This window comes from Zalophus californianus, chromosome 4 (genome assembly GCF_009762305.2).
Source record: "Zalophus californianus isolate mZalCal1 chromosome 4, mZalCal1.pri.v2, whole genome shotgun sequence".
Lineage (NCBI taxonomy): Eukaryota > Metazoa > Chordata > Mammalia > Carnivora > Otariidae > Zalophus > Zalophus californianus.
In genome coordinates this window covers 43,377,135-43,403,049 of record NC_045598.1, presented here as the reverse complement: position 1 = coordinate 43,403,049, position 25,915 = coordinate 43,377,135, and the positions used below count along the sequence as shown (strand labels likewise).

Below are 25,915 nucleotides of genomic sequence, written 5' to 3'. Positions count from 1 at the left end.
TTTTGCTCTGAGATGGAAGGCACTAGAAGGTTTTGAGCGGAGAAAAGCTAGGATTTGTTTTACATTTTAAGAGGTTTGTTCCAGCTACTGTGTTGATACTAGATGATAAGGGGAACAAGGGTGGAGGCAAAAAAGGCACAGACACATGGATATCCATTAATTCCACAGATATGTACTGGGTACTGCTATGGGACAAGCACTCAGCTAAGGACTGAAGGTACCCAGATGAGTAAGACAGGATTTCTGAATTTTGGCAGGATTTCTGAGGGAAGTTACAATCGAGTGGGGAGAGAATCAAGAGCGTAACCACAGAACATGTGGGTATGTACAGAACAGTATACAGGGTATTACGGTAGGGACAGGGGAGGGAATTAGGTAGACAGTAGCATTCCAGAGAGAGAAAACAACACGTAAAAAGGCTCAGAGTGGGGGGTGACATGATGGGCTTTCCAGTTTTGATATGTCACTCTGTCTCTAGCACAGAGAAGTCAGTTTGACGACGTTAAGACTGGAGGCAGAAGGACCAGTTAGGAGGCCACATGGTCATCTGGACAAGAGAGGATAAAGTCCTGAAGTTGTACTAGAGATGGAGAGGAGACAAGAGATTCTAGATCTATGTGAGAAGTGAAACCATAAGGACTTGGTTGGGTTGGGGGGGGGAGGCAATGAAAAGCCTAGGCTGACCCCCAGGTTTTTAGCTAAAGTGCCAGTATTACCAAGTGAAAGAAGAGAGGTCACATTTGAGATGCCCGAGAACTCTAGGAGACATTGTCTGAAACTCAGGGAACAGGTATAGGCTGAAGGTACAGACTGGAGCGTCATCGGCATGTACGCGATGCCTAAGAGCATGAATGGACGAAATCAACCGGGAAGACTGTATACGTCAAATAGACGAGTTTTAAATGGTAAAGCTGCCACTCACCATCTGTGTGACTCTGTGAGCCTCACCTTCCTCATCTTTTTTTTTTTTAAGATTTTATTTATTTATTCATGAGAGACAGAGGGTGAGAGAGAGGGGAAGAGGGGGAGAGAGAGAGAGAGAGAGAGAGAAGCAGAGGGAGAAGCAGGCTCCCAAGGAGCAGGGAGCCTGATGCAGGACTTGATCCCAGGACCCTGGGATCATGACCTGAGACGAAGGCAGACGCTTAACCATCTGAGCCACCCAGGCACCCTCACCTTCCTCATCTTTAATTAGGTATTAGTACTATTAATTTTTTAAATGTCTCCCACAGTGCTGAGCACATAGTTAAGTGCTCAATTATTACTCTAGCTCCAATAGTTATGAGCAGTGGGGAACCGAACAAGACACTCTGCTTGGTGAGCCTCGGGGTCTCAGTAAGTAGGTGTTAAATAAATGAAGAAGTCTAAAAAACTGAAATAATACTTACGAATACAACAGATGAGAAGGGTAAACTGGATTATTAAAACACGACATAAAGATCAATGTCAATGCTAATAAATCATCTTAGGAAAGATGTCTAACACTTAGAAAGCAGATGACGTTGGGCCCCTCCCTTTTGTCCTTGCTTTTTAACTTAGCCCCTCTATTTTTTTTTTATTTTAATTCCCCCATTCTATTGGCTCCTCCTTTTCAGATTATAAACACGCTCTAGTCTCCCCTAACCTAAAAAGCCTTCCTTGGGTCTTGCTATCGCCCTCAAACTCTTGTCCAATCATTATTTTCACCAACTATCCCCTTTCTCAACCCTGAACACTTTTCAATGAACAGGCCACATCTTTTGTTTTAGGAAAAAAAAAAGTCCCAGTTTATTATTACTTTTAAAGAGCAAATACCATTTACGTAATTGTTCAAGCAGGCCTATAAGTGGCATTTCATTTTAGAATATAGACATATTTGTTTTTCTACTATGGTAATTCATTTCAAGAGAAATTTCATCATGTATCTTCTACAGAGCCCTAAACCAAGAGCCAGCGTATTCAAATAAACCTCAAGGTGTGGGGAGGCTTCAGGCCAGCTCCTCATTAGAAGCCTCAGCATGGGGGCTCCGGAGACCACTGCAGAAGGTCTTCCAGGGAGAGCTGCAATGTTCAGATAAGTGAGTTCTGGAAAGAAGGGGTAGTTGGCTGGCTCCAGCAGGCTCACCCCTGGGGTAGAGCAAAGAGAACAGACAGGGGAGTTCTGACAGGCACCGGAGCTGTCTAAACTCAGGGGGACGGGACTGAGCGAGCAGCAGTGGTAATTGAGTTTCAGTTACCTGCAGGGTGGCGAAATCAAGCAGTCACTTCATCTGCCTGACATGGGGATGTTCAGAGGTGTCCTTGGCACACTCCCAGTGAAATCCGTCACCCTTTCACCGGGCTGGGTGACGGCAACCGTGCCGCGCTTCCTAGTGCCAGCAGCCTCGTCCTGTGCGGCGCACGAGCGCACTACAGCTGATGCAGCCTCTCCCGCAGGCCCGGCTCCCAGGGCTCCCCACATCCTCTGTCTGAGGGAATGGCGCCAGGGGAAAACTCGGCACCACCAGCGGCAGCCGTCACCCAAACTCAAAAGAGTCTTTGAATGGCAGAGAGACGGGCCCATTTTGCTTTCTGCCCAGCCCAGTGCTGGACCCATCCTCGCGTCATTTTTTGTGGTTCTGTACAAACGTGCCGACTGGCAGCGAGCCGTTCTTCACCTGAGCCCGGATTTCAGCTCGATGCTTTAATGTGAAGACCAGGGCTCTCACCGTCCGCCGGTATGGCCCGTTAATGAGGCGGGAACAGAGATGAAACGTTTCCCGCTCAATATTTTCAACCAGTAGGTGATCCATCTAAAAAACAGCAAAATTATCAAATTAGGGCCTTGCATTGCATAAGGATTAAAAGCAAGAGAGGCTGGAGCACTCCGCTCAGAGGCCTCCATTAATCAACTGAAATTCAAGGACATCTACTTCCTGTCACAAGAGAAACAGGAAGAGCAAATTAATTCCACCCTAGCAATTAAGGAACAAGGCCATGTGCTTTGTGACAGGGACCTCATTCACAACCCCTGCCGGGTGGTAATATTTGCCATTATAACAGGAAACTGGCCTGAACTAAGCAACGGGTACTGGGCCCTGTACTTTACCAACCAGGAAACCAAGACCAAGGGTAATAAATCAGTGTAACAATTTATACTTTTTTTGGTTTTTAGAGTGCCTTTTAACCCCTTACAGCATTTCAGACACACAGGGTTTGGGTCTTGGTGTGTGTGTAGAGCAGCTTATAAATCACTTTTCATATTTAATGCTCACAACTCCTGTTACCTCATTTTCTAGATGAGGAAATAGGTTCAAGGGTAAAGAAAGCTTCAAGGTCTTCCAACTAAGACTCTGACCTGGCGCCCCGGACCCCAAAGTTCATGTTCCTCTCCTTTCACCGTACTAACTGACCCCTTACATTCAGAGAGACCAGCTGAGTCTCAAGAGACCTCCGCAGGGCCAGCTGAGCAGAGCAGGCCTGTGGGATGGGACCTGCAGCAGTTCTGGGGTGGTCCGGCTCAGGCCCAAGCCCTCCTCAAGTCACAGACCTCATCAAAGCAGCACAGGTCTAGGTCTTTTGCGCACGGTCAGGACCCAGGCCAGACTGCGCTCCTGGTCAGGCAGGCCCCCCTCACTACCCTCCTTTCCAGGCCCATCTCCCACTACTTGTCTTGCCAGTCCTGACCACAGCCCAGCCTGAGCAAGAAAGGTACTCTGACATACCGCTGGGCCGCTGCCCACATACATGCTCCCTCAGCAAGGTCCACTTTTCCCAGGAAACATATTCCTATTTGCACGTCAAAGCTGAGCTAAAAACGAAAAAGCAAAAAAAGCAAATCCTAGCTCAAAGAACTGAAAATTCTTCCTTGGGTGGCCACAATGTCCTAAGCTTCCCCTAAACATTTTCACAATATATTAGAGTGATCTATTTTCTGTGTTTGTCTTCCCTGATAGTGAGTTCCTTGAAAACAGGAAACAAATTTCTCTTTTTCACTTGCTTTTTTCCCTTCCCTCCTTACCACGCCACTCATTCAAATACTTATTCAGCACTTACTATGTGCCAGGCACTGTGCGTGGGCTGAGGAAAAAGCAGTGAACAAGGCCGACAGTCCTGGACTCCATGGAGAGTACAACCCCGCTGGAGAAAGGTAGAGAACAGGATTCTAAGTGTACTGAGTACTAGGAAAGGGGACAGGAGTAAGTGCTGGGGTACAGAGCTATGGCACAGTGCCCCATCCCAGGAGGGCAGCACCTGGCTGCAGGAGGGAATGATGTTTGATCCGAGACCTCTCTGGCCAGGTGAAGGGCGTTTGCTCAGTGAGAAATTCACTGAGCTCTATGTGTATCTCCTGTGCACTTTGCTACATATGTACTATACTTCTATTTAAAAGAAAAGTTTAAGAAAAAGTGTACCAAAAAGAAAAAAGGAACGCCCGATATTTGATAAAATGTCCTCACATAAGACCAACGGCCAACAGACCAAAACAAATAGAAAAAGGAACTTGGAAGAATGAAGGACCGGGCAGAATATAGAACAGGACTGAGAGAGAGAAAGACAATGACAGGGAGAAGGACTATCTAGGCCCACACATCTGCCTATGTGTAGCAGACAAAAGATGTTCAGGGAAGTCTGTGATCCTGATGACCGACCATCTCCAAGGCTCGTGCTGGAGAAGTGCACTTGGCACCATGGTTCTTCAGAACCCAGATTCCTCGAGATTTTCATGGACTCCTGGGTAGGCACCAAAGTAGCCCCCCCACCTGAGGCAACCCTGGTACCAGACTACTTTAGTAGGAGGCAGGAAGGGTGGCTAGCTGTCGGCCCACCGTCCAGCAATGCTGCCAGAGAGGCCCCTCATCCCAGGGGGACGATGGTCAGTCACTGGCTGTTCAGATACACTGAATGTAACAGACAAGAGGAAGTCTTCATTTTTTTTTTTTTTTTTTTTTTTTGAGGACAGTGGTTGTGGGGGGGAGAAGGGTATGTGTGCATTTGCAAAAATACGTCATGGCAATTCCGTCAAACTGTAGTCTGTATGTAAAAAAAACTTTGAGAAAGCCTTGGAATTCACATAACTGAATATCATCCATACCTCATTCAGCAAATAGCTACTGAGTGGCTACTCTGAGTCTGGCCTGATGCGGGTATTGGAGACCCTGAGCAGAAAAGACCTGACCCCTGCCCTCCGGAAACTCACAGTCAAGAGAGAAGATGGCACATATGCAGATAGCCGTGGGGCAGGGGGGTGGGTGCTGCACCAGTGATGTGATGGGCAAAGGAAGCAAGTACCTAACAATTCTCATGTACGCCTCTTGTTAAAGGAAGGCCAATCACAATGAGGAGAAACATCAGTGGTATTAAAATGTAAGTCATAAGGGAAAATAATTCATCAAAGTGAGGAGTGTCTGTCTTCTAGCTGCCTTTGGATATTTCAAACCCATCCAGGTTGAGTCCCTTCCAATGGGTCCCAACCTGGTGATTCAGGTTAGTCCTTCTGGGTGAAAGGACCAGAGTCGCACTGAGACCTTGAGAAAAAGAGGTTTTGCTGTGAGATACATCCACAGGAGTGGGAATGGGAGCAGGAATGGGAAACATTGGAATGAAGAGGAACAAGAAACCTAGGGATTTATTTAGGGACCACATCCTTTCTCTTGTGGGTCTCGAGATCTGCCTGGTCTCTTTCTCACACGCTCTTGCTCCTCTCCATCTGCCTTACTCACTGCCAATTCTAACAGCCTTATTCTTTACCCCGGTGCTACCCATCTTTAGCCAGCTTCTGCTCCCTCACAACTCCTCCAACACCCCTCTGCTTCAACACTCCCACTGTTGTTTCCTTGCTATTTCCTAGTTCACACTTCTCAGGGACAGAGCATCTGATCGGCCTTGCTTATCTATTTGTACCTGTAAGTTAGCTATGTGTTATTCAGTTGTCCAATTGTGGACGAACCAGTGGTAGCTGGGGAAGATATAAAACATGACCACCTACAGCTAGCTTTCCTCAAGGATTCTGGACCCAGTGGGAAATGGTGCCATAATCGATTAGTGATGTCTGCCACATCTCTAAGTTCTTTAAAAGCAAGGTAAGGTCTTCATGTGTTTACCTCAAGTGCAGAGCTTCCCACATCTTACTGTGACTATTCACTGATCTCCCTCAGAAGACTGGAGCCCCTCGAGGGCTGTCACCATGTTGGATTCATTTCTAATTCCCAATGCCTAGCATTGGTACGGGCACACAGCAAGTGCTCAGTAAGTTATTTTTTTTTAATTTATTTTTATTTTTTTATTTTTTTATTTTTTCAAAGATTTTATTTATTTACTTGAGAGAGAGAGAGCACATGAGAGGGGGGAGGGTCAGAGGGAGAAACAGAGTCCCCGCTGAGCAGGGAGCCCGATGCGGGACTCGATCCCGGGACTCCAGGATCATGACCTGAGCCGAAGGCAGTCGCTTAACCGACTGAGCCACCCAGGCGCCCCTCAGTAAGTTATTTGTTAAATGAGTATCCTTCTTCCCTATGTATACCTCCCTGCTTTCCAGCTCTTTTGGTAACATTCTACACATAACACAGGTAAGATCTGAAATATAATGTTTCTATTTTAATATGTATTTTCTGGCTTGGAACATCCTACCCATTAACAAAGGCCAATTCAACTGTCATCTCTTCCGTGAAACCTTCCCAGATTCCCCCAGCAGATCTCACTGTTCTGTCCTTTGTGTGTCTGTAGCACTTGCTAGTACCACTATTTCAGACATATTTTCATCCTGCCTTATATTTAGTCAGTCATTCACAGGCTCTCAGCCAGGAGACAGTAAGCCTTCTTAAGCCGAGGGAATGCGCCTCATTTATGTTTATATTCTCCCCAGCACCAGCAGTAGTAGTACTAAACATTTGTTGAATTGAATATCCACTGGAAGCAAACTTTGTATGAGTTTTCCAATAGCATGACTGGATTTGTACACATCTACCCACACTCCTTTTTGACCACTTGAATACATTTATGATAGAGCTGGTCAAAGCCAGAGGTGCAGTCTGAGGCCATTAAACAAAGAGAAAACTAACAGTCCCATATGGGGACATACCCCTGACCTGGATCTCATTAGCACCATCTGACAACCAACTGGGCCAACCAGCCAGTGTTTCATAACTCTTAATGATACAGGCTAACTTTGAGAACCAGGTTCATTTTTTTTTTAATGACATAATAGGAAAATGATCACAGGCCATGAGGTAGGAAGGAGAGTGGATAATGAGGAAGGGGAAGTAAGAGAATGACACCACAGGGGACGTTCATATGAGGAAAGATCTAAAGGACAGGGAAGAACAAAGAAGATCCGGAAGGGAGAAAAAGTAAAGGGGAATGGAGCATGGGTCTCAAAAGTGGAGTTTTTATTCATCTATCCCATTATTCCAAGAACAAGGAAACAATCCATACATCTAGAAAGCAAGACCTGCATAGAGTAATAAAGAGACGCACCTTTTGGCTGTGTGTGTATATTCTTCATCTGTGGCTTTTACTACCAAAGGATATGATCACAACAAATAGCACGGAAACATTTTTTCCCACAGAAATATAATGCGTGAATTTGCAAAAACACATGCTAGGATTAAACTATAAAGGCTTTTTAGTCATTGGGCCTGTAACTTACCCAGTGGTTTACTCCTGCCTGATAAAGTACATTTCTGGAGATCTGAGGTCTGATTTGAATGCACTCAACGTTGGTTACTGTCAAAGACCAGATACTGGATGAGATGGTGCACTGATTTACCCTAATATGGAAATGTTTCAGATGATGATAGGTGCTAGGAGTTAACCTTATATAAAAGTGTTTATATTTATATTCCCTGACGTACCAAACTGATAAAAGTCCTGTCAAATGCTGTTTATGCAAGGAAAACAGATTGATTTTTTTTTTTTTTTTGGTCAAGGAAGGTGGTAAGATGCACATTTTTATTTTAAAAATGTATTCTTTGGAAACAAAACCATTCAACTATGCTTAATCTGACATTTTTTCCAATTACATTGGAAAGCACTAACGAATGTATCACTTTTTTAACTTTGCTTTGTAACACTTGAGTGCTTACCACTTGATGTGCCATTTAAAGGATAATTAATGGATAAACTAAAAGGATAATTATTATGGAGTTTAATATAGCAGGCAAACTGCTCATTAATCCTTACAAGCATAGCTTCGTTATTATCGTTTACTTAAAAAGATGCCACGGGGAACTGGTATTTACCACCACATTAACTACATGTTATATACCCACACTCCGTATTTCTGCAATAATTTTGGCTTATTTTAAAAATAAACTTTATGTAAAATATTAAATAGCAAATCTTGTTGGCTAGTCGATACTCTGGAAAATTAGGCTTACAATCCTTACGTTTTTTTCCTTTCTTCCAAGGATTTAAGAGTCATGTTAAAGCTTCCTTTAGGAAAAGTTAAGCAAACTTACAACATATTAATTCACTGAACTATCAAACAGACATTAAAATTACAAATATGAAAAATAAATACATATAGAAAAGGATATACAAAATGACCCTGATATTGATCAAGATGAAAAAACACAAATGTAAATAGTTGTCAATTTTCTGCAGTTATTTAAATGATCAATAAAAGCATCTTATGGAACATATGGCATATGATTAGCTCTTAATAAATATGGTATAATCATTAACTTGCCCAATATTCATTTAAAGAGCTGTAATAATTTAACAAACAGGAAAATGCACCAAAATGTTAACAAGATTATGTCTAGCAGTAGGTTCAATGGTGATTTTGCTTTTTCTTTCTATATTTTCTCATTTTCTCGCATAAGTTTGTATTAAAAAACCCAAAATTTTATTTTTAAAAAGTAAATAACATACCATAAGTCCATTTACCTTTCTTGTGTAGATGCCTAATTGAGACAGAAAGGTTAAAATATTTTTTCAGAGAATGCAATGACAGTTCTAGCACTTAAACCTAGACTTTTGAAATTGTTTCTTTTGTTAATAATATTAAATTATTTTTTAAGGATACTTTAATAGGGATACCTGAAGAGGAAAAACTATGGATGTTATGTCTGATTTTTCTAGAATATTAACTGACCTATAAGATTTGTTTATGATGATTAATATCATTGTTAATGAGCAAAAATCCTTCTTCTAGCACGTGTACCTCAAACCACTAACGTGAACTGTGGGCTGTGAAGACGATAGAGATTATGTCTAGCCAATTGATTATGCGTCTTGGAACTAAAGGTATGAGCACTGACAAAAAATGGGGGAGTAGAGTCTTTCCAACAGACACCTACTTATTTTGCCACTGATATGCCATAGCACAATCCAGGCCAGAAGTTTTGTTTCGGTGGGAAGGGGAAGAATTTTAAACAGGAAAGAACCACACTCATTAAGTCACTTCTAATCACCACATACTCTACTATTCCTTTGTATAACTGTTTCATTTAATCTTTCCAATAATTACAGGTGGTAGGAATTATAATACTCATTTTACAGATAAAAAAAACAAGTTTCAGAAATGTTCAGGGATTTACCTAAAGTGACAAAACCAGTACATACTAGAGCCAGGGTTTTAATCCAGGTCTTGCTCCAAAGCCTGCAATCTTTCTATAATACTATCGCCCAGAATACTTACAAATGCTTAAAGAAAACCCAGTTAGAATAAAGCTAGAGCACTAAGACTATGGAAGATTTATGAAAATGTGAGGCTCATTTGACTGAGAGAATCACATTCCAACCAGGACGTTACCTCTAATTCCAAGGCTTCTGAGAGTAACTTCTGGGCATTTTTCCTGAATGTTTCAGTTTTGGGGTCACTTCGCACTTCAATAGAAGGTCTGTCTAAATGTTTTTCAATGAAAGTTCTCCACTCAGTGTAAACTTCTCTGGCAAGACAAGCCACTTCTGGATCTGAGTGCTGACGCATCTTGTTCACAGTGTGACCTGGAAGAAGAAAGGAGAAACCAAGGGAAAGGTGGTTCTGTTTTCTTTTGAAAAGTACAGGACTAGACAGGCTGACGTGTGGTATGTAGAAAGTCATTCACATACCTAAGAATATAAAGGTAAAGGCTCTTGTGCAAATGAAGACCCATTTCTCAAAGGCTGAGAAAACCAGATAACCATAGCAGGAGAATCACTGGACTAGCCAATGCAATAAGTCATAAAACAGAAGTATGATCAATAGATACTTAAAATGGAACAATTAAAGTACCAACTCCTTCGTTCAAAAATTGCAATAAGAGAAAATGAATTAAGCATTTATCTTGTCTTTTTGGTACGTATTATATTTCCGAACAACTAAATAGCCCTACTTATTGAGGGAATGTTCTTTACTCAGCTAATAAGTGTGAAAAGATTGACAGAATTTTTAAACATTTCATAGCCCATGATGAAATAATTCATTTGGGTGACAAGCATCAGGGGATGAACTCATTCAATGAAAGGCTGATGGAGAAATTTATAATGGAGGGATGAGCTGTCATCACCTGAACCACTCATAAATCTTAGCACCCATAAGCATGGGACTCTCAGAAAGAGGTGGCACTTCACAGCCCTACCTATGCATAGTCTTGCAATCCTCCTCCCAGAGAAAACGAGGAACCAGAATCCAACCATTCAAAGCTAATCTCCGGTTTGTAGAAAATATGAGACAGAGGAATGAGTTAAATTATAACATGAGGAAAAAGACACAGCCAGAATGTGAGACATTCTGTAGGACCACAGACCTGATTTCTTCAATAGTCATTGGCATTTTTTTAAAAAAATTATTTTATAATTACGTTTTTATTTGAGTGTAGCTGACACACAATGTTACATCAGTTTCAGGTGTATAACAGTGATTCGACAAGTTTTTACATTATGCTATGCTCACAAGTGTAGCTACCATCTGTCACCATACAACACTATGACAATCCCATTCACTATACTCCTTCTGCTGTGTCTTTTATTTCTGTGACTTATTCCTTCCATAACGGAAGCCTGTATCCCCCTCTTCCCTTCACCCATTTGCCCAGCCCCCACTCCCCTTCCCTCTGGCAGCCCTCAGTTTATACTCTTGTGCTTACAGATCTGATTCTGTTTTTCATTTGTTTATTCATTTGTTGATGGCTTTTTTTTTTTTTTTAAGGGAGTAAGGTTATGGACCGCTATAGATTAAGAGTCTTTGGAGTTCAAGGTACCAAATGCGATGTGTGATTCCAATCCTCACTGCAACAAATCAACCATTAAAAGAGATTTTGAGATACACAAGGAATATGAATTTACACTAGATATTAAATTATACCAAGAAATTACTGTTTGTTAAGAATGATAATGGCACTGTTATGTAAGAAAATACCTGTATTTTTGGAGATGCATACTGAAGTATGCAGAGCTGAAAGAATAAGGTCTGGGATTCTGCTTTAAAATACTTAAGCAACAGCACAAAAACACAAAACTGGAAATGGTAAAGTAAGTGGGACCAAATCTTAATAGCTACTGAATCCGGGTGAAGCATATGGGGGTGTGTTCTATTATTTTCTTTATTTTTATGTAGGTTTCAGATTTGCATAATAAAAATGGAAAAAGAGGAAAAGGACCAAACACACCAATACGCAGACGTACCCAGACAGAGACAACTACATAGAAAGGCCCAAGAAATCAACTCAACACTTAGAATTAAGAACTTAAAAAGGAGAGAAGTATTAGCTATATTTAAAAAAAAAAATCAATAGCTTTCTTATGTCTGCAATAACCAGTCTGAATACAGTAGGGAAAAGTCCTGCTTACGTGAGTAAAAACCATAAACCCCGTAACAATACATCAACATGTATGTTAATGTTAAGTAACATTTGGGCATGTTGCCTCCAGTTCACTCCCAACAGCCCTGACTGGCCTCTCTGCCTAAGTCTGGAACCCTTTAATGGCATCTCCCACAGTGCAGCCAACGTGGCCTTTTTAGAACTTAATTATTTCCGGGCGCCTGGGTGGCTCAGTGGGTTGAGCAGCTGCCTTTGGCTCAGGTCATGATCCTGGAGTCCCGGGATCAAGTCCCGCATCGGGCTCCCTGCTCGGCGGGGAGTCTGCTTCTCCCTCTGACCCTCTCCCCTCTCATGCTCTCTCTCTCTCTCATTCTCTCTCTCAAATAAATAAATAAAATCTTTGAAAAAAAAACTTAATTATTTCCTGTTTTAGAGATATTTTTTCTAAAACATAAATCTGACCATTTCACGCCTCCATGTAAATCTTTCAGTGCTGTACCCAAACTCGTATCTTATCACACAAGTCCCTTCACAATCTGTCCCCTCCCACCTACTTTTCAGTGAACCTTCTGTCTGCCTAGAACACCCTTGCTTCCCTTTTTATCTGGTTAGTTTCCATTCTGCCTTTAAGACTCAGTCTAGGAGTCCCCTACTCCAGCGAGTCCTCTTTAATAGCCCGTCTTGGGTCGGTGCCTCTCCTCCTCCTCCTCTGTGCTTCCTCAGCACCCTGTGCTTCTGTCCCTTACAACAGTTGTTATAATTAGTTGTAATTATCTGATCAGCTACCTCTCTTGCCCACCAAAGAGAGCTGGAGGGCAAGAGCTGTGATATGTTCATCTTTGTCTCTCCAGCAGAGAACACAGTGGCAGGAGGTAGGGCTCGGGAGAGTGGGTGTGCAGTAAATGTTGGTGGAATCAGAGACCCACATGAAGAATAACATCTTTTTACCAAAGTATAGGAGGAAATGCAGATGAAAGGTGAAAATGTACCGTAAGATAGAAAGATTAGTACAAAGAGATTCGAGTAAGACACAGTCCCTAGGATTTGATGTATACTCACCCTGCCAAAGGGTGCACAGAAATGTGTACAAAAATACCTTACAGTACTGTTTGTGAGAGTGAAAAGCAAGAAACAATTAAAAGTCCATCATTAAGTGTCCAACTGGTTAAATAAATTACAGTTCACTTGAACAATGACTACTTTGCAGCCATAAAAGACTGGAACAGCTCTACATGTAGTAACATGGAAAGATGATTACTTTATTCAGGTTCTCCAAAGAGCACGCACAGAATGAGCCAATATTTACTTTTAAAATTATATTTGTGTATACATATAAGCACATATACTTGTTTATATGCAGAGAGAAAAGTCTAAAGAATTTACAATGAAATTATTAACCGGGGTCTCCTCTGAGTAGTAGGACTGCACGCATCTGTGCAGCTCAGCTCCGTCGCATGGACTGGCTCAACCTGTAAGCAATCCTAACAGCACGGGCTGTGCTGTAACAGAGGTGCATTCAGATTTTTCCAAATACAGATCCTTCCCTTCCATGCGTTCCCCTTCTTATCCTTTTCTCTCTCCAAGAAAGACACTGTTGATCCAGCCTTATATGTGAGAAATGAAGATGCGGAAGTCCCTCCAACAGAGTCCTTCTGCTGTCAAATCCAGTGGATCTTCTCCACCCTGATGTTACTTGTTCCCTCTGTGACCTCTGATGCTGCTTTGTCTTCCGAAATACTCTCTTCCACCGCTTTTTGGGACACCACCTGTTACTGTTCTTTCTCTCTCTTCTGCTGGCTGCGTATGTCTTACCTAACCTTTAATTATTGGTGAACCCGAGCTGGGGGGCATTGTCCTTGGCCTCTTCTCTTCTTTCTCCACCTGCTCTCCCTGAGTAATCTTACCCATTCCTGTGGTCCAACTACCATCTGCAAGCAGATGACTCCTAAATACATATCTCTAGCCCAAAGGCTCTCACTAAGCACAAGACCCAAACATCCAGTCCCCTAGTGGACACCTCCACCTGCTTCTTTTGCAAGTACCTCAACGCTTTTTTAAAAATTTATTTAAATTCAATTAATTAACATATAGTATATTGTTTCAGAAGTAGAGTTCAGTGATTCATCAGTTGTATATAACACACAGTGCTCATTACATCACATGCCCTCCTGAATGCCCATCACCCAGTTACCCCATCCCCCAATCTGAAGCAACCCTGTTTGTTTCCTATGATTAAGTAACTCAACACTTCTAAAATGGGGAATGGAACTCATTATTTTCCCCCTCAGTCTCTCCTCCTGTACTTCTTGTCACACAGTGGCACCACCATTCACCCATCATTTCAGGCTCTTTAACATTTTTTGTATCTTTCCCTTTTCCTCCTCACCTCCCTTTCCTCCTCACTGCTACCCTAATTCAGGTCCTCACCACCTCTCTGCAGGTTTACTGCAGAGATGTACTAACCAATCTTCATCGCCAGTCCAGCCTTCTCCAACTCATCCTTATTACTCAAGTCAAAATAACCTTTGAAAACCACAATTTGAGGCATGCCTGTGTGGCTCAGTAGTTAAGCATCTGCCTCTTGGTTTTGGCTCAGGTCATGATCCCAGGGCCCTGAGATTGAGCTGGCGTCAGGCTCCATGCTCAGCGGGGAGTCTGCTTGAAGATTCTCTCCCTCTGCCCCTCCCCCGACTCTCTCTCTCTCTCTCAAATAAATAAATCTTCAAAAACACAATTTGATCTCATTACCCCCCTTAGCAAAAACACTTCAAGGGCTCTCTCCACTGCCCTCAAATTAATTCCTAAGTATAACCTTCAAGCTCTCAATAACCTGGAAGCTCTTTGGGCTTACCTCTCACCTTGTTACCTCCTTTCCTCCCTCCAGTCACCCCCAGCCCTTCTGCCCCTTTGCCTTCATGGACTAAGTTCTAGTCATGGAGAGCAACTTGCAGGCCCTTGTTTCAGGTCAGGCTGTCTGGACTTCTTACATTTCTGTGCCTTAGCTCACACTGTTCCCTCTGCCTAGAATGTTTAAATGCCCACCTGACCCTCTAAACTATAAACGTCTTGAGGGCAGAACCCCATACCTTACTCCCAAGTTATAGTCCTAGTTCCTGGTGGTGCCTAGCACAGAACAATCAATAAATGTTTGCTGAACTGAATCAAATAGTTAAATAAAAACCATTTACATTTGGCTTTCAAACTGCTTTTGCACTAACATTTGAATATGGATGCAGTTGATTGGGAAAATCACACAACTGCAAACAAAATAATGGACCTATACTAAAAAGAACTGAATCCAAAGGCGCTGGGAAAATGAAAAGTATCTAATTCATTGTTAAGAATTCTTCCTGCTTACTACTCCAGATTGTATGTGAATTATCCCATTTAATTTTTATAACTAAACAGTGAATTAAATACTATTATTATATCTCCCTTTACAAATGAGAAAATGAAGCTCGGCAAAGTAACCTGCCCAACATTTCACAGCTACTAAGTGTTAAGCCAGGATCTGAACACACACAGCCTGACTCCATCCAGAGCCTACACACTTAACGCCTAATTCCCTGGGACTGGCTTGCAGGGAGTGCTCAGTAAAGCTCTCCTGAGATAATGCTGTTCAACTTCTTGCTGTTCCCCAATCAGAAGAGCACAGGTCTTGAGAGATGGCCAAAGGCAGAAGGCTTCACCTCTCAGGCCAGGGTAGTGGGGTCACCTCACAGATGCCCCACAGGACCTCTACCCAGACTGGTCAGGAGATGCTGCGAAACCAGTGAAGTCCTCCCAGGAAGGGCAGTACTGTAAGGGAGCCCAGGAGAATGCAAGATCTGTCTGCGAGCAGGTGATAGCAGGAAAGGCAGTTGGTCTGGGGCAGGAAAAGAGAAAAAGAGGGGATGTCTAGGAAATCCTCTTCTAGAAAAAACAAAAACAAAAAAAAAAACAAAAGCAAGACAAAATGATAAATTTTAGATCAGAGAGGGAATTTCATGCTAACAATAACAACAGTTAGCCACTGTGCTAAATGCTCTATCTACCTTAACTCGTTTAAGCCTCGGAACAGGTAGGGGCTGTTACGATTCCCCAATTTACAGGTAAAGAACCCAAGGACCTGGAAATTCAGTGACTTGCAGGACATGGCAAGTAAGAAATAGGACCAGGTCGCCAATGTAGGCAGTGCTCCAAAGCTCATGCTTTAACCCTGTACTTGTGCTCCTGGTGATCATACAGTCCCACCTCTAGCTGACTGAGATGAAAAAATATGAGGCTCTGTGACCTTTCCCCAAGGTCACAAGTTGGTCAGTAGCTACATCAAGGAAGTTAATGATCTGCAAAGTCATTATCTGCTCCATGAGGTTTATGTTTTAAAGCAAGCAGTGCCACTGGCTGGTCTTATGATCTAAGTCAAGTCCCCTAGGTTTAAGGGCAGAGGGTTTCTGCATCCCAGCACACTGGTAAGATGAATTCCCTGCAGGAAGCAGTCTTTTGCTCATTTGACAAACATTACCAAATACAAAGTATGTACCAGGCCTTGTGCTAGACACTGGGATAGAATGTTGAGCAAGACAATCCTGTACCCAAGGAGCTCCAGGTAGGTCTAAGCATAGAGAAGACACCCAAACAAAACAAAATACACAAAAGTGTTACAGGTAGGTCCAGGATCCTAAGATAGTATTGAAGGGGTACTCCAGGGAGGGTCAAAGGACAGAGGAGTCAATTCAGCTGACAAAACAGCCACGGAACACCATGAAAAGAAGCAATTCTTGTCCTGAGTCTTGACAATGATTCAAGAAGACAGGACTCACACAAGCAGCACAGTAAAGGAGAAGACAGAACCTGAAATAGCATGGCATAATTTAAGGGTTGTAGTAAGCAAAATAATGATCCCCAAGGATGTCCATGCCCCAATCCTCAGAACCTGTGATTATGTTACCTTACATAGAAAATGGGACCTTGACAAGATTAAGGTTAAGGACCCTGAGATGGGAAGATTAACCTGAATTATCTAAGTGGGCCCAATCTAATCACACAGGTCTTTAAAAGTAGAAGAGACAGAAGGCTCGTGTGGGAGAGGTAAGATATAAGAATTCGACCCACCACTGCCAGCTCTGCAGATAATGGAAGGGAACCATGAGCCATGGAATGCAGTGTTTCTAGAAACTGGAAAAGGAAGGGAACAGATTCTTCCCTAGAGCATCCAGGAAGGAAAGTAGCCTTGCCAACACCTTGATTTTAGCCCAATGAGACCTGTCTTCTGACCTATAAATCCGTAAGATAATAAATCTGTGTTTCAAGGTTTTAAACCACTAATTTTGTGGCAATTTGTCAGGACATTATTCAAAAGAAAATGAATACAGGAATCTATAAGTAGTTCAAGATTGCTGAAGCAATGACAATCTATGGGACAACTTAAAAAGAAAAGGCCATCTGAAAGGTCGTTGCCACTAACTTATTCCATAACCTTGAGCAAGTTAAATCACAAACCCATTCATTCATCCACTCACTAACTCATTTATTCATTCAACAAACATTTTTAGCTTCAGATTAGAAGACTGCGTTTCATCTGGGTCTTGAAGGGCAAGCAAGAGTTTACCATGGACAAAGATGCACCTTTAGGTTTCAAGAGGTGACATGACATGGTATAAGTACATCATAGCTTTGTCACTTATTATTTGGTTTTCTGACCAAGGGCAAATTACTTCAAACTCTTTAAGCCTTCGTTTTCCCATCTGTAAAATGGAGAAAATCGTAACATTTCCCTCACACAATGGTTATCTGGATCAAATGAGATCATAGATGGGAAAGTACTTTGTGAGTACAGGGTTTTTTGCCGTTGTTAACCAGTCATAAATGAAAATAAGACATCTCTGAAATCAGATCAATAGGATGGACATATAATTTTCCCCATTTTACTCCTATATACAGTATTGCAAAACGGGGGCATGCTTGCTCACCAGGTTAAGAGGGCAAGGCCTGACTCCACTGCCTTACCAGACATTTACCCCATACCACTTGCCCACTTATTTCCTCTATAATAAAGGTATCTAGACACAGAGCCCTTAATTCAGTGGCAGGTCCAAAGGCTTTTGCCCAGCCAGCCCTTGACTTCCCAGACCACTTGAGACAAGTGGGGTCACACATTTCTTCTGCCTCTTAAAACATTCTCCTCCTGAGTCTGCATGTCATTGTACTGCCCTGCCTCTCTCCCTCTTCCTCTTTAATTACACTCCCTCTGTCTCTTCACTGGCTCCTCTTCCTCCCATTTCCCCCCAACAGACATTCTCTCAGGTTCAATCCTTTAGCCTTTTCTTTTACTTTTATTCAGAGAATTCAACCACTTGAGTGATTGTAAGCAAATGCTTCTGGGCAAATGACTTCCAAATACATATTGTTGGTCTTAAATCTCTCATCTGCACTTCAATCCCACGGCTCCAGCTCCCTGTTGGACATTTCTACCTAAAGAGTTTATGTCAGAGGAAAATCATAGGGATGTTGACTAAAATGGCAATACTAGGAGAAAACTCCCATTTGGGGTACATAAGAAAAGGCACGAAATTCTGACTTAAAAGAGGTGAGTTTGAGCAGATGGCAGAACCCAGAGAAATGCTCTGATAAAATAAAGGCACATATGGCTGGGGTCCAGGGCACAATGGCAGTCTGTCCGCTAACCAGGAAAGAACCCTGCCCCAAGAGACCTGGGCTCTCATTACATTTCTGGTGCTAACCTCACTAAGTGGCCCTGGATAAGTCACTTTATCTCTCTGGGCCAGAGTTTCTTTGTTTATAAGTTGAAGTAGCTAAGATTTAAAAGTGTTATGACATTGACTTTATAGATTTCAGAAAGAGATAACAAAAATGATAAGATCTCAACAGTAAATGGACAAATAATACAAACAGTTCACAAAAAAGGATAAAGTGCCAATAAACACAGAAAACCATTCTATGCAGCAAATGAAAACAAGATGCTATTTTTACCTATTAAATTAGTAATACTTTATGAAAGTAGCAGGAATATAAATCAGAACATTTCTAAAAGTCTAAGATTCAAAAATTACTGAGGACAGGAGATGCGTATCCAAGATTCACCTGAATTAAGTCACCTCAGTTAAACTGCAGAAGTGGACAAGCTCTCTGGTTAAGTACTTCTAAAGCAGCTGACTGAGGTCTGAGATTTATGGAACAGCACCCTCTGTTAGGGGACAGGGACAAGAAGGAAGAAACAGAGAAAGGCAAGAAGCAGGATATATAAAGGCAGAAAGAGCCATGGAGAAAATCTTTGTCCTTGACATTTTCACTGATTTGATCAATATATCCTGAGCTGATGCTATATGCCACACTAATGCTTGAAATGCACTGGTGAATAAAAGAGCAGTGTCCTGCGGACATAGAGTTGCTAGTTAGCAAATAAAAAACAAAGAAGCAAATAAATGAGTCATTATAAACTCAGATAAAAACATATAAAAAAGAAATAAACATATAAAAACATATATATATAAACATATATATAAAAAAATAGAATTGGGAACAAGTTCAGTGTCACTTATGTCAACAGAAAAGAGAGTAAATCAATGGTCTCAAGTTCACAGTTCTGGGAAGATGAGAAATGAGACAAGACTATTGGATTTGGTTAGAAAGAAATCACTCGTGTCCTGTGAGGGAAGAACAGTGGTGTGGGAGAAGCCAGAACAGAAAGAGTTTAATGAAGGAGCGGGAGGGGCAGGAATGGGAGTTGTGAGTATCAATCATTTTTAAAGGAATGTGGCTATAAAGAGAAACAGGTGGCTGGAAAAGGTGGCAGGCAATTAAAGAGTCTGAAGGCAGACGAAATGCGCCGGAGGAGAGGACAACACAGAGAAAGGCATGTTGGCGTCCTCATTCCCTCTCACCTCCTCAGTCAGGCCTTGCTGAAGCCAGTCCATTCTCTCAGACAAGGTCCCTCTGAGAGCCTGTCACTCAGCAGGTCAGAGTCTCCCTTCTTCCAAAAATCAGAACTTTCTTCCATTCCACATTCCCTTTCTGATACTGCTGCCTCTCTCTTTTCTTTCAACACAAAACTTCTTGAAAGTTATCTACTGTCAGTTTCATTTTCTTACCCTCCTCCTCTCTCTTCAAGCTTCTGCTCCTAACCTTGCCTTTGAAACTGTCCTTACCAAAATCGTTAATGACCTTACTTTGCAAAATCCAAAATGCAATTTCTAGATTTCACTTATTTGGCCCTTTGACACCAATTGACATGCTGACCTCTGCCGCTGCCCCCCCTCCCCCCGGCAAATACCCTACTCCTTTCCACTGCATGACAGCATTCCCTCCTGTTTCCCTTCTGTTTCTCTGGTCATACCTTCTCAGTTTCCTTATACAAGTCTCTTCAAGATTGGTGTACCTCAGGATTTGGGACTTGGCTCTTAGCTTTCCTTATACATTCTCCCTGAACAAGCTTACCCATTTCTATTGCCTCAATTTCTAACTATATGCCGATAATGACTCTCAAATAGGTATTTACGGTCTCTCCTTAGCTGTGGTCTCTCCTTAGCTGCGGTCTTGTACATCCAATGTCTTGTTAGACATTTCCACTTGGATGTTCCATAGTATGTCAAATACAGTAAAGTCTAAAATTGAACTTATTATTGCCCCCACGTCTATGGTAATAAGCAGTACTGCCATCCACCAATTTGCCCACATTAGAAATCTGGGCCTCAACCTTCATTTCTTTATCTTCATTCCCAACATCCAATCAATGTCTATGTCCTTTGGATTTTATTCCATTTACATCTCTTGATCCCAAGCACATGGCTCCATCCCCATGATGATTATCCCATCCAGGCTGCTCTCACTTCTCACCTAGACATTTTAATTGCTTCTTAACCGGGCCTCCTGACTCTAGGTTTGCTTCTTTCCAACATTTTTCCCACATGGTAGACAGATTTTTCTAAAATGCAAATCTGAATATGTCAGTCCTCTACTCAAAACCCTTCAATAACAACCACCTATTACCCTTAAGATGTCAGGCTTTATGGTGGACTAAAGTTACCCTTGCACTGCAATAAACTAGATTCTGGATAAAAGTCACCTCATTCCCTCCTCCAAAAACGTAAGCAGAGGCTAAAGGAGTAGGGTTATCCTAAGGGGTGATGTTAACAGCAATGCTGCTGAAACACTTAACTTTGGGCCAGTGGTGAAGTGGGAGAACTAATCATGGGACTCTTGATACTGAGCTGGGATCCTTGCAAGGTATGCTAAAGTATTCCAGGTCAGAAGTGGCCCTTGACTACTGGCGGAAACTAAAAAAAAGTTAATCCCCTCTAGAGGGAAGCTCCAACCTAACCTGACAGAATTCCCATAGATTAAAAGAAAAAAAATGAGCTCACAATTAAGAATCAACGAGCACATGGAAAGGCAAGCACTATGAGAGTCAGAAGAAACAAAGATGTAAATCCTCAAGGACTACAAGTACTAGAATAGTCAGATGAAGAATACAAAAGAACCATATATTAATACTTAAAGAAATAAAAGGCACAGGGGCGCTTGGGTGGCTCAGTGGGTTAAGTGTCTACTTTGGCTCAGGTCATGACCTCAGGGTCCTGGGATCAAGCCCCCGTGTTGGGTTCCATGTTCAGCGGGTAGTATACTTGAGGATTCTCTTTCTCCCTCTTCCTGCCCTTCCCCCACTTGTGCACGCAGGCTCTCACTTTCTCTCTCTCAAATAAGTAAATAAACCTTTAAAAAATAAAGAAATAAAAGGCACAATGACAAGGATGTACAAATACTATTGAAAAGAGACAGATTTGGGGGGCAAACTTGTAAAAATGTAAAATGGCTTTGAAACAAAGAAACTCCATCAATAGGCTGAACAGCAGATTAGAGTGAGCTGGAGAGAGAATTAATGACTTGGAAGATAATATATCTGAAGAAATTTCCTGGAATTCTGTGAGATTAAGGAGATAGGATGATGACTGATAAGCTAAGGGGTTTGGAAAATAAAAGGCTTAACATACTTCTAACTGTAGAATCCCAAAATGAAGGAATAGTGAGAATGAGAGAGAGCCACTTTTGATGAGATAATGGCTGTAAAATTTCTATAAATGAACATAAATCTGCAGATCCGGGAAGTAAAATATCTGAGAAATACGTGCTACAGTAGCCAGTCTACTAATAACCTCCGATGATCCTTACCTTTTGGTATTCATAACCTGTATGCAGCTGCCCCCCCCAGATTTGACCTGGGTTGGTCTGTGTGAGCAACAGAATATGACAGAAGTGACAGCATGCCACTTCCAAGATTAGGTTATGAAAGACACTGTGGCATCCATCTTGGTTGTTCTCTCTTGGATCACTTGTTCTGGGGAAAGTCAGCTGCCATGTCATGAGCAGCTATAAGGAGAGGCCCACATGATGAAGAACGGAGGCTTCCTACCAGCAGTCCTATGAGTGAGCCATTTTGAGATGTTCAAGCCCTCGTGAAGCTTTCACATGACTACAGCCCCAGCCAACAGCTTGACTGTAACCTCTTTAGAGACCGTGAATTAGAACCACCCAAATAAGCAGCTTCCAGATTCCTGACCCTCAGAAAAACTATGTGAGATAACAAATACTTACGCTGCTAAATTTGGGGGGAATTTTTACCCAGGGATAGATAACTAATACACACACTAAGACCAAGCAGACTTACAAAGAGCCTTCTCCATCTGGTCAAGATTGTCTCTCCAGTTTCACTTCTTGCCACACTCTTTCCAGCTTATTACATTTCAAACACACCAAACTTCTAGTTTCTGGAATGCATCATGTTCTCCCCCACCTTCAGCCCTCCATACAGCTCACGTGACGTTATCCACTGCCTAACATGTTCTTCAACACCTTCTTCTCTACTTCCAACACGTATACTCTGTTGGCTAGCTTCTACCCATCATCAGAGCACTCATTACACTGTATGATAAAGTCTTGTTAAATTGTCTGTCCTTCCATTAGACTGCAGGATCCAAAAAGGTGGGGACAATATCTGTCTCCTTCATTATTACGCCAACACAGTTCCTAGCACAAAGAAAGTAGTCCATAAATATGTGTCCCTTATAGCCCACAGGATAGGGACAGGCAGGAGGCTAAAGGTGGAAGAATGTAAACATTCTCAGGCAGTGATCCAAATGAATCTTCAGCCCTAGCAACTGAAGTAACTACAAAGGAACCAAGAAACCCCTATATTCCATACAACCTCAGGTTTAGGGAGGGCTTGGGGTAGGGTCAGGACTCAAAAGTTGGATACGTTCTAGATCCTCCTAAGTCAAACCAAGTGTTATGGTTTCATTATGATCCTTGAATTGAAATTTATGAACATTAGACACACACATTCTTAAAAATACACTCACAACTGTACTTAAAGGACAAATGGAAATAATTTTTTTAAAGTAATCTCTATGTCCAAAGTGGGGATTGAACTCACAACCCTAAGATCAAGAGTCACATGCTTTACTGACTGAGCCAACCAAGTGCCCCACAAACAGAAATATATTTTTTAAAATGATCATCTGTTCTGTATTTGTAGGACAATTCCATTGATATTTAAGATCTGATCAGAAATGGTATTTGTGGCGTGTGCCGAAATATGAACATCCACACACATGTACATATATACATGTCATAAAATATTAATCACTAGTACCCTCTACTGGTGGAGATACCTTACCGGCTCATATGAATGGTCTTATTGCCCTCTAGTGACCACAACCTATAAAGAGAAAATCCAGCAGCAGATGGGAGAATCTCCTTGGCTATAACGATAGGGTTTTAGGTTCTTTAAGCATCTAATTTTCTCAGATTCTGGTTTATATTACAGGGGTGCAACTCTCCAGACTCTTGGGGGGCCCTCCGGGGGATTTCACATAGCTCTTGCCAGCTGTTAGCACCAGTCTGAAGCTGCTCTCTCTTCTGCTTCTCATGCGCAAGAGGTCAAGGGGAGGCAGAGAAGGCAATGGTTGCACTAGCGAGGCCAACAACAGCAGCTGTGAATGACTACCTTGGGCTCCCTAGGGAGTTGGAAGCAGCTTGAGGAACACATGTTGGCCCTCCCCGAATATTATTCACAGTTGTGTACTGTACTAAAGTGGCAATTCAACGAAGTCCCTGACTTACCTTTTAAGTATCTCAGTGCTATAATAAATGATGTAGCGGCAAATGTTGCTATCATTTTGTTTTTACAAACCACACTCTGCAAGTTATTTCTACTCAAGACAGAAAAGCCCAGATTTAACGTCAAGATCTAGCTGAAATGTCCTCTCTTCTACGAAGCCTTTTCTGAATCCCCCAGATGTAAGTGACTGCTCTGTCCTCGGTGCCAGCACGTACTTTGTACAGATCAGAATGACATCCAGGATATTATTTATACACTTTTGTTTATAGCCTACAGTATTTTCTGCTCCTGATCGTCTACATGCTTGTTTCTCCCACCAAACCCTAAGTTCCTAGAGGTCATAAACCATGTGTCAGACATTTCTGAACACCCAGCAGCAAAACACACTCAAAAAGTTATCCTTAGATCACTGTTGGTTACCAAGCCATGAGTTAAGTACAGAAACTGAAGTAAGCATTTAGAAACTTTGAAAGCAATTTGACAGAGTAATTCTGTATCTGTTGAATCTAATAACAACAACAAAAAAGCGGGGCATGTATTTTGTATATTTTCTTTTTCTGGCAATTTTTATTATATATCATAAAAATATTGGTCTGCAACCAATGGAGAATTTTTTAAACAACAGTCCTTCATCACAGATAGTTTGAGAAGTGCTGATATGATAAACAACTTAATGTTTGAGGGAGGAAGAAAAAGATGAAGGAAGGAGACAAAATATAAGCACTTTTCATAAAATTCAGAAAGAACATACCTATCCTCGTGGATTTTAACACTTCCCTGGAAGGTATTTTCTTCTTCAATTCTCGTAAAGCTTCAACGAGATTCTCTCTGGTCTGATCAGGAAACTCCAACATAGTTTTCCATCTTTTTATGTCTTCTATAACCACAACTCTCTGGGAAAAAGAAAAGTCATTTGGAAAATGGAACATTTTCATTAGAAAAACATCTGCTTTCACCTGAGCTAATGGGGCTCCTATTGACATATGAATTATTGATTATGACCTGAACCAAAGCACAGTGTGTATGATGGCCCCAAATGATGGGTAATTGCTTAAAAGCAGGTCCCGCTTACTGCAAATCAGGAAGAGAGTTACATCTATTAGGAAAAGTGCAAGTTTTAATCTAACCATGTCAGACACCGCTGGGCACTTAGCAGAGAGAGGCAATAAGGATGAGAAGAAAAGAAAAACGATACTAAGGTGAATCAACCCTACAGCTCACTTAAGTGTCTTAATTCACAGGCAAGGACAGAGAGCAAGGAAGTCATAAAGGCATATTTATTTCAACAATAAAAAGCTTTCTTCAACAGCTCCCCACTTCCTAGATGATAAAATTCAAACTCTCTTATTTGAAAAAAATTTTAAAACTTCAAACACATAAAAAGGTAGAATATTTATAATTGGAAAAACTTAACATTTTGCTGTTTTGCATAAAGTAACAAAACATTCTAAAGTTTGTCTCCTTACATCCTTCACTAAACTCATTCCTCTCCTGTTTCTAAAAGAAATCACCAACTTAAAGTTGATACACATCTTTGCATTAAGTGTAAAATATAAACAAGGAATCTGGGTGAAGGGGATGGGGAAGTTCTTTGTGATTTTTTTTTTTTTTTTTTTTTTAAGATTTTTTTTAGTTATTTATTCATGAGAGACAGAGGAGCAGAGAGAGAGAGAAGCAGAGGGAGAAGCAGGCTCCCAAGGAGCAGGGAGCCCGATGCGGGACTCGATCCCAGGACCCCGGGATCATGACCTGAGCCGAAGGCAGACGCTTAACCATCTGAGCCACCCAGGCGCCCCGAAGTTCTTTGTGATCTTGCAACTGTTCTGTAATTGTGAAATTATTTTGACTAAGAATTAAAAAAAATTAACATGAAAGATAAAACAATAAAGTTGCTTTTACAGTTACCAAAAGAAATCTTATCTTGCATGGTTACTACCCTGGGGGAGGTAGGCCCAGTTAGGGAAAGGAAGAAGGCACAGAGCGCTTCTGGGATTCCAATAATGTTTCTTGATCTGGATACTGGTGACACAGGTGTGTTCACTTTGTGAAAATCTGTCAAAATGTTAACCCATGATTTGTCCACTTTTCTATATGC

At 41.8% G+C, this 25,915-nt stretch overlaps 1 protein-coding gene across 5 annotated transcripts in view; it reads right to left on the bottom strand.

Annotated features, from left to right (window-relative positions):
- Positions 1-1,765: 1,765 nt before the first annotated feature.
- The window catches only part of TCEANC2 (transcription elongation factor A N-terminal and central domain containing 2), a 33,525-nt gene continuing 9,375 nt past the window's right edge, over positions 1,766-25,915 (bottom strand). For 4 of the 5 annotated variants that reach the window (XM_027607633.2, XM_027607639.2, XM_027607635.2 and 1 more), the window contains 4 exons: positions 24,572-24,713; positions 9,716-9,909; positions 4,015-4,098; positions 1,766-2,771 (listed from right to left, as the gene is read on the bottom strand). In XM_027607633.2, coding sequence (XP_027463434.1) covers positions 2,583-2,771; positions 4,015-4,098; positions 9,716-9,909; positions 24,572-24,713 — 609 coding nt within the window. In that variant the 3' untranslated portion in view covers positions 1,766-2,582. The remainder of the gene's footprint in view (positions 2,772-4,014; positions 4,099-9,715; positions 9,910-24,571; positions 24,714-25,915) is intronic. The other variant, XM_027607640.1, reaches the window with a different exon arrangement.